The 9,674-nt window shown below is 36.6% G+C and overlaps 1 protein-coding gene across 1 annotated transcript in view; it reads right to left on the bottom strand.

Annotated features, from left to right (window-relative positions):
• The window catches only part of IL1RAPL1 (interleukin 1 receptor accessory protein-like 1), a 327,114-nt gene extending 319,231 nt beyond the window's left edge, over window positions 1–7,883 (bottom strand). Inside the window, exons 1-2 of the mRNA XM_014549355.1 lie at window positions 7,799–7,883; window positions 6,627–6,701 (exon numbers count right to left, since the gene is read on the bottom strand). Of these exons, the coding sequence (XP_014404841.1) occupies window positions 6,627–6,701; window positions 7,799–7,883 (160 nt within the window). The remainder of the gene's footprint in view (window positions 1–6,626; window positions 6,702–7,798) is intronic.
• Window positions 7,884–9,674: the final 1,791 nt, after the last annotated feature.

Below are 9,674 nucleotides of genomic sequence, written 5' to 3'. Positions count from 1 at the left end.
ATATTCCCTATAGTACAGTAAAACCAAAGTCAACAGCATTACATTTGCTCAGGACGACCAGAGTAATTGTGGGTGGAAAAATCTAGTCGAAGCTGACTTCACTACCTCTGCAAAGGAAGGTCAGATTTGTAGCAATTGCAGACCTCAACAAAAGTGTTTTTTAGCATCAGTAGTACTGTAGGGCACTTTCAGAATTACGTATCAAATTCAACACTTGAATTGTTTTGTTTCCAGTGTATTGATATTAACTGCTTCTTTACCCAAAGAAGGAAACAAAGAGGATTCCCAATTTTAGTAAGATAGAGTAGTCACTATTCAGAAAAAGGTGTGTTTTGTTTCAAGAAAATAGCAACTATGAAAATATACTAGTAGACCTAGATAGCAAATGTTACAGGGCTATATTTCACTTCAAACAATAATTACTTAGATGGTCACTTTGGATTAAAACCTCAACTAGCATATTTATAATAAAACACATTCCATGCACAATATATACATATACACAGTTTCAGAACATATAAAGCATGAAAATAGAGTGCTTCAATAGCTAATTATTTTAACAACACAGTGAATTAAAAATATAATTTATATGACAAGGAATTTTCCTATCAAAATACGAACCAGGCTCTAGTATATAATGTATGAACATTTTCCCCTCGGTCTACTTGGAATTTAAATTTTTGCAAATGATAATATAGTGTAACAGGGCAGGGTATGTTAGTTAAGTTCTAGTGTGACATTTTATTTTAACTAGCCTGAAGTTAAATTGGATAAAGTTACATCTATATGTGACCCTTTACAAGGACAAATGTTTAAAAATTTAAGGTTTCAATAACATCAACTACTTTCCTCTGCATGTTAACATCTGGTGAATCCCTGTTACTTGCTCAGGTACAGGAGTGTTTGGTTTTTAACAAACTTAACAAACGAAAGTAAATACTAAAGAAAAAGATGAGTACTGCCTGGCAGTGTATTCAGTTTGGTTTCATTATTTTCTCTTAGCGAAAATTTGGAAATGTGTGCCCTTTGTTGAATGTACTCTTCATCATCAATTAGTATTTATTGACATTCCCTGTGCTGAGAGTACATCATAAAATTACTGTGTACTTTATTATGAAACAGAATCTAGAGGAAGTTCTCTGTTGAGCATTAAAATATCCAAGAGAAGAAAATGGATGGACATTATAGACATTTGATTAAGTTTCTATATCTCATCAACCATAAACATTTACCTAAATGGACTAGGTTTATATGAAACCCTCCAAATGTGGACAAACCCTGAAAAAAAAAAGAAGAGAGAGACCACTTATATTCAATGAGTGAAGAGAGATAAAAAGAGGTAACAGAGGGGAGGAAGAAGTAATTCTGATATTGAATGAAAGTCACTTTTTCTTGAAGAGTTCTATGTTACAAAGATATAATTTTCTTAATTTTATTAAAGACTAAAGGCCTAGTGCACAAATTCGTGCACATTGAAAGGAAATTAATAAGAAGAAACATTTTAATATCACTATTCACCCTTTCTCTATAATAGACGTGTCAAACAAATTCACAATTGACAATGACAGATGGAAACACATGTGTGATTGGCGCCATCAAGAGCTTTATATATAGAGATAAACTTGCTTAATTAGACCTGCTTTCTGATTTAGCTAAACTTTTTCCAGCCAAGTGAAGCACCACAACTTCTCTTTCAGGTAATTGTCAGCAACACAGCAGTAAATATCAACACAAAGCAGATTATTATTGTAGATCACACAGGGAGAACAAAGGGTAAAATATTTAACTGTAGCAATGTTTGAATATATTCTGCACAGTGAGAAAACCTGAAGTCATTTTCAAGGTCCACCATTTCTTACTTCTTTCAGTCGATCAAGTTTCTAAACTTTCTAAATCTTTGTTTTCCAGCTAGTGAAAAGAAAATAGGATTCTACTGAATCTCTTATCTACCTACTCCAGGACTTCTGCAAGGATCAAATTAGATGAGGCATGTAAAAATGCTTCACAGACATTCGGTTAAACTGTAAACCAGGGGTCCTCAAACTTTTTAAACAGGGGGCCAGTTCACTGTCCCTCAGACCGTTGGAGGGCCGGACTATAGTTAAAAAAAAAAAACTATGAACAAATTCCTATGCACACACATATCTTCTTATTTTGAAGTAAAAAAACAAAACGGGAACAAATACAATATTTGTGTTTGCATGTGGCCCGCGGGCCTTAGTTTGAGGACCCCTGCTATAAACTGTTTGCACCTGGCTATAAAGCAAGTCATGTTCCTGGGCTGAAGAAACTCCAAGGAGGCTAGTCGCCAGGGAGAGGAAGCTGGGCGTTGCTATGTGACGTAATTACCCGGAGCCCACAGCCACCGTTTCTGGGCTGGGCTGGGCTGTGGGCTGCATTTTGTGCCATGGGGTCTTGGCAACGTTGGCTGCGATTTGGTGGACTGTGGCTCCGGGGTGGTGGCGGGGCCTGTGTCCCATTGGGGGAAGCCGAGTGGTGCTTTGTCAGCGCCAGGTCTGTGGCGCCATCTATACTATAAAAAGCCCATGGCCATAATGCCATAAGCCGTCACAACCAAACAACTGGTCACCATGAAGGTGGGGTGGGCGGGGCTGCGAGGGCAGCAGGGCGGTGCGCAGGTGGGCGGGGCCACACAATTTCTCACACTGGGCTTCTAGTTTCTTTATATATGGGCAGTTCACGTCACTGCAGCTCCTGCATTGAATGTCTGCTCCCTGGTGGTCACTGTGCATCATAGCGACGGGTCAGACGGTTGGAGGGACACATAGCATATTAGCTTCTTATATATATAGATTACAGAGTTATCACACACATTGTATATTTCTGTCGAGAGATTTTACAACATCTCTTGTAAGAATTTTAAAAATATATAGCAAGAAACTTAAAATTATTTCCTTTATCCAGTATTTTTCTTTTTAGGAATCTATCATGTTAAAATAATCATAGTCATAGGAAAATGTATAGATAAATATCACTGCACCATTACTCATAATAAAATTTGAAAAATCAAAATTTCAACTATTTATGAAATTATAGGACATTCACATGGATAGCATGTAGCCATTAAAAGGGTATTTTCTGAGAATATTTAATAGGAGTGAAATGTTTATACAATGTGAAGTGTAAGAAACAATAATCTTTTCTGTATTTCCTTGAAATTTCTACCATTAACTGGTATAATTATTTTTTAAAGCAAAAACCAAAATTTAAATAGTGATACCCATATCTAGATGAGTAATGATAATTTTCAGTAATGTGCCTCACAAGGTCAAGAGTGAGATGGATTTCTACTCTTTAAAAGTCTGGTAATGATGAATATAACACGCTCTACTCAGAAGGTTCTGAAAATGGGCTCCTGACCATAGCAAGAAGGATACAGTTCTGATTGACATTCTCAGGGCTCAACATCAGGAAGACAATGGTGTCTGTCTTATGATTCCCTTAAGTGCAGCTGCCTGAAAGGACTAAGTCAGGATCACCTCCTGGACTGAACTTCAGAATTGTACAGTGTGATTTCTGGGCCTTTTGCCCAAGAAAGTTCTGTCCATATATTTGCTGATGCCCGAAAGTTATTTAAAAGGGACAAAATTCTTTTTTTTCACATTAGAAGTAACACATAGGTGCCACTTAAAAATAGAAATACTATTCTGTGACCACAGATTGATTGATATTCAAACCCACCCTTTTGCATATTTTATATGAATTTAGTTACTATTTTGTTTTTCCCTAAGTACTTTGCTTTTTTTGCCTTTTGCTTCTTACATTGGAAACGTTTAAATGATCACCATCTTTTGAGAAGGTGAAGGAATTGGAAGAAAAAGAGGATACAAGGTACGGAGAAAGAGAGAGTAAGCATGGCCAGCAAATGGCAGAGAAAGGAGAATTTGGAAGTGAAGACAAATCCATGCATTTCATGATTTTATCAGTCATTATTCATGAGTTTTATATATTTTTAGACAAACTGGAGAACTGATGTATTTGCAATTACCAAGGTCAAGTGGATGTGTGTGTAAATTAGCCAGGATGCTCAAGTTTGGTCATCAGACATGTACCAACTAAACTTTGTGTAAGTTCTGATGATTGTTCTTATAACTCATATGGCAGTTGTTGTTGTTTTTTTATCCTCTGAGGTCAAGATTGAGTCAATTTAGGGCAATTTGAGTCAGATTGCTTAATGTTTGGCCAATAAACTTCATTTGGAGATTCTCACCTTCTCATAAGAGTAGGTACCCCTTACAGGTTCCCTGCCACTGATCCTGGCCACCATCTTTACTTCCACCCCATGATTCTTCACAAGTCCCCCTTTCTTATGATATGATATCACATTTTGAGCCTTTTGAAATATATATCTTTTATAAGTCTGGAAAGAGCAAAATTAATTCTCCAAGGAGGTGAAAAATCAAAGTACTTTGTAGAAAACAAATATATTTTAGGAATCTTGATTCTTTTCTGTCCTTAATATTATTTCGTAATTTCACTTATTCTTTGTGATCATCTGTTTACCTACTCCAATACTATTGCAATAACAACATCTTAAAGGTATTATTTCAAATCAACTATTACTCAAAAATCCAAGGATTAAGGTTATTTTATCCTAGGCACTAAGAACTAGAATCAGAAAGTAAAACAAGATCAAAGTTGTATGATGGAATCCAAATTCCAAGTTGATATCTCAAGTTTAATTGGTGTTTAAAGAGAAGTCATGTTCCTTTTGGCAGTGACAATAAAGGAATTAGAGTATTTCCTGGAGCATTTTGATGAGAGCCATGCCCATGTTTCTTCAAATGAATATAGTTAACCCTTCACATTTGCATAATGATTTTCATAATTTTAAATTTATTTGGTTAGTTATTGTGCAAGAAAAAGTAATTTTTAAAAGGAAAGCATTACAAATTATTTATTTCATCTTGTAAAACATTTTAGTAGGAAGAAGAGAACAATCTGATTTATTGTAATTTCAGGGAAAATATAAGGAAACCCAATGGGCAGGCATCAATCATGAAATTATTTTAATTATATTGCCAAGTAAAGAGATACAATTAATTTCATTTTTACTATGCTTATTACTGACAACTGGTACCAAAAACAACTCATTTTGGGCCCAAGATTTTATAATTTTGCATTCATCCTTAGAAGTACATCTTCCTAGGAGTTAGTAAAGAGTCTGCATGAGCATGGCCACTTACGATAATTTATATTTCAAAATATTTTTAGAAGGTAACAATGAAATCTAATACTAGTATACCTCAATATAACAATAGCATGAGTAAAGAGTGCGATACAATTTTAAACTATTTGCTTGTTTCATATCTAGTATCACTTTAATGCTGCTTGTAATCTTCTATTTCAAAATAAAGATAATTATAATATTTGCATGTATATGACATTAATTCAAAGGTTTGAATTTACCATCAAAGAAGCATATTAATACCATGACTTGTATAAATCCCACACATCTTCTTTCCTCAATGTTAGTAAACATATGTATTTCAAATGTTATAAATCCAATGACTAAAATAATTATACAAGTTCTAAAACCATCATCATATCTTTTTGCACTGTTACTTTGGATAAGCTATTGGTAAAGATGATATCTGTAATCTTCATTTTGAAGATGATTTACAATTTTAATCCAAATTCTAACTCCAAAAACAAAAATACCATTAGTAACTTTAAGAGATGGGCTATCAATTCCTTTTTAGTTGTATACAATAAATGGATTTCCTCTCTCAAGGGCTAATGTAAGAAAAAAAATTCCTTAACAAAGAAGAATGTATGGTTAAATTCACACTTTTGCTAATCCTATATATCAAACCAACAAAAAAATAATTTTCTCTTAATGTTTGATGATATAGGCATGCATACTATATTTCAAATACAAATACCAACTTAAATAATATCATTAAATGTGCTACACATATTTATAATTAAGATGGGAAAGTTTTCATAATTTGGTATAACTGCATATAGCTCAACCAGACTCAGAAATTCTAGACAAAAATCTAAGGTAATTATGTTAGTATTTTGATTTGTAGACAACTGGATATATTTATCAAATCATAAACTGTCAATGTTCTTATGTCATGTCCCAAGCCTATTAATCCTTTAACCAAAAGCCACTTGCTCATATTTTATTAATATATCCATAACTTAACTAGCATAATGTCCATTATATTTGACTAAAAATTATTTTAACTCTAATGGTAACATTTATTTTTACAAATCTATACCTTTTCCCTCAATTTTCAAAACTGTATTTTAGTGTAATAATAGGTAAGTAAAATAGTTCCATATCACCTGCTTTAAAAACAATTCAAGCTTTATAAAGTGACAATATAACACCATCAGTAAAACCTTCAGCCCATCTCATTTCCCCATGGCCATCTAAATGACACATGAGATTTTACATACATATACCCAGTTTGTTCTTAATGGATGTGCTGTAGAGGATGGTATGGTCTATGTTTGTTGCTATTTTCTAATTTTGCTCCCTTTAAATATACATGGTATTAGCTCAGCGTGCTACGTCGCGTTATAATATAGGCTTATTGACTGTCAGAATGTATTGAGAAAAGTGTAATAATTGGAATTAAGGAATTACTCACCCAGCTGAGCCTCCTGAATGGTCAGTTTACTTTCCATAGGATACAAAAGCTTGGGTGGCTTATCAGTCAGAGGAGCTGAAAAACAATAATAATAATACTGACTATAGTTATGCTACATGAACTGAAGGAGAGAACACAGTTTATTTTCTTAAATAATTTCATTCTCAGAATAGTGTGTCAAAGCATTCTACCACACAATGACTTACATATTTCAGGGAGTGCCTTTGAACTAAAGAGCTATTAGATTGTATGTGAGTCAAATATAACACTTCTAAATGGACAATTACATGACTCTATTTAAGTACTGAGTAATGACTAGTCAGTCTTTAAGAACATATGACTGTGTTTCACCAAATCTTTTCAATTTTCAATTCAGTTTTTTCCCTTTTTAATTTTTTTATATAAAATCAGGAGGCATTTCAATGATTTCTTTTCACATAAATTTTCCTCATTATTCTTAATCAAAATCCTTAGTTTTCATACCCTGGATCATACTGCCTCAAACACATACCTTAGTAATTAGATTTAGTACTTCTTACGCATATACTCTATAAATAGGGTAGCAATGTGGTATTAAATTAGTACTAGTACAAGCTGCATAATCAAGCATGCATACAAGTATTCACCAAGATCATATTTTAAAAGATACTTCCCATTTAGTCAAAATCTCTTATTACCATGATCTATTACATTTTATAGTATTTATTAATAATTTGTATGAAATACTCTTTGAATTTTAAGTTTCCATATATTTATACTCTGTGTGCTCATCAATTCATAAATTATCAACCTACAGATCTAATAGTTTAATATTGAGCACCTTGTAGACAGGTTTCCCAATGAATACTGCATTCCCAGCTAAACTAGACTATCTGGACTTTAGACAAATAGCCAGTTCTCCTTCATTAAGCCTCCATTCCCACCCTAGCAGATTGAATTGCCCAGGTTTCTTGAAATCTGTCATTGCAACTTCCAACTCTAGCAAGTACAGAAATGATCAATTTAGGGATGCTGAGCTAAATGTTTCTATTTTGAGAGCTTTCTTCCTTCCTTTCCAGGACATGCCAGTTTGGTTGATAACTGGAAGGCTGATCTAGTCAGCAGTGCCAGGAGTTGGCCACATGTCCTCATTATCAGAGGATTCAAGAATTCAATGTGCTTCAGCAACTCACCCCCATTTCTCTTTAACAGAAAACACAAGGTGAGTTTTAATAGTCCCTGTTTAGGAGACCAACCATACATAAGATCAATTGCCATTGTTCATAACTAATTGAATGCATTATTCATTCATTTTAGCTAATATTTAACACAGAGATGGAGATGAAAGGGAAGGCAAAGTTGGATCAATAGGATATCAACTGCTGTGAAATTCATGTCAAAGATTTAACATCATAATGATTAAGCTTAAATACTTTTATTTCTTACCTACAGTGATCTTAACAGATTTTTATTCTCCTATCAGCCAAATAAGTAGCTTATTCACTAAATGTTGGTAAAATAGTTCACCATTAATAAGTCAAAAAGCCACATTCCTTTGGCTCTGGTTATTAAATTTTTTCAGTGAAATACAAAAGTAACTCTGGTATCAAAATAGCAGGCTTATTCACTAAATTAACTTGGTTCATATAATCTTGTGATTATGCAGTTACAAGAAGGCGACTCAACAGTTTGTTATAAAAAGCAGCTAAAAGAAATATTCCTGTTCACACACACCCATCACTAATTTGTAGTATGAGAAAAGATCTGTAGAAAAGGATAATAAAATCTTTATGGAACACATTCATTCAAAAGTATAAAATGCTTATGTACTTCTCCACCCAACCTACCACCCATGCACATGACATAATGTTATAGCCTTAAGACCTTTCATATTACTTTCATGCAGCAACTCCAAGTAGCATAGGAATTGTAGAATGTTGGAACCAGAGAAAATTATATGCATATTAAGTTTTCTAATTTTAAAACTAGAGGCCCAGTGCACAAAATTCGTGCACTTGGTGGGGGGGTCCCTCAGCCCAGCCTGCGCCCTCTTGCAGTCCGGGAGCCCTCGGGGGATGTCCGACTGACAGCTCAGGCCCCTTCCCTGTGAGTCTGGCTTCTGGCTGAGTGGTGCTCCCCCCGTGGGAGCGCACTGACCACCAGGGGGCAGCTCCTGCATTGAGCATCTGCCCCTTGGTGGTCATTGCACCTCATGGCGACTGGTCAACTGGTTAACTTTCTGCCCCCTGGTGGTCAGGGCACGTCATAGTGAGTGGTTGAGCAGCCTTAGCATATATTACACTTTGATTGGTTGAACAGATGAGTGGACTACCGGACGACCTGACACTTAGCATATTAGGCTTTTATTACATAGGATGTGTTCCCTAAAGCCCTGATATCCACAGTGACACTCTGGGCAGATGAAGTGAAGATAGAGATAAGAGGCACCCCAGCGGGGACCTCCACCCTGAAGGGGGTGTGGCCAGCCTGAAAAGAGCCATCAGCCCCTCACTCAGGCTGGCCAGGCACCCCAGTGGGGACCCCCACCCTGAAGGGGTGTGGCCAGCCTGAAAACGGCCCTCAGCCCCTCACTCAGGCTGGCCAGGCACCCCAGCAGGACCCCCACCCTGATCTGGGTCACCCTTCAGGGCAAACCAGCTGGCCCACACCCATGCACCAGGCCTCTATCTATACTAATAAAAGGGTAATATGCTAATTAGACTGGGAGACCTTCCAGGAGACCTTCCGGACGTTCTTCTGGACAAAACCATGGTGGCAGGGCCGAGGTAGAGGCGGATAGAGGCCAAGGGGGTGGGCAGTTGTGGGTGATCAGGCCAGGATGGGACAGCAGTTGTGGGTGATCAGGCTGATGGGGGCGGGACCATTGAGGGTACCCAGACCAGCAGGTGGGCCAGTTGGGGGCGAGCAGGCCATTTGTGGGGGTCAGTTGGAGGTGATCAGGACAGTGGGGGGGGCAATTTGGAGTGAGCAGGCCAGCAGGGGGGCAGTTGGGGGTGAGCAGGCCAGTAGGGAGGGAAGGTGGGGGCAAGCAGACCAGCAGGGGGCACA

The sequence above is a fragment of the Myotis brandtii genome, unplaced genomic scaffold (genome assembly GCF_000412655.1).
Source record: "Myotis brandtii unplaced genomic scaffold, ASM41265v1 scaffold548, whole genome shotgun sequence".
Lineage (NCBI taxonomy): Eukaryota > Metazoa > Chordata > Mammalia > Chiroptera > Vespertilionidae > Myotis > Myotis brandtii.
The sequence above is the reverse complement of the archived record's forward strand: the minus strand, read 5'-3'. Positions and strand labels throughout refer to the sequence as shown.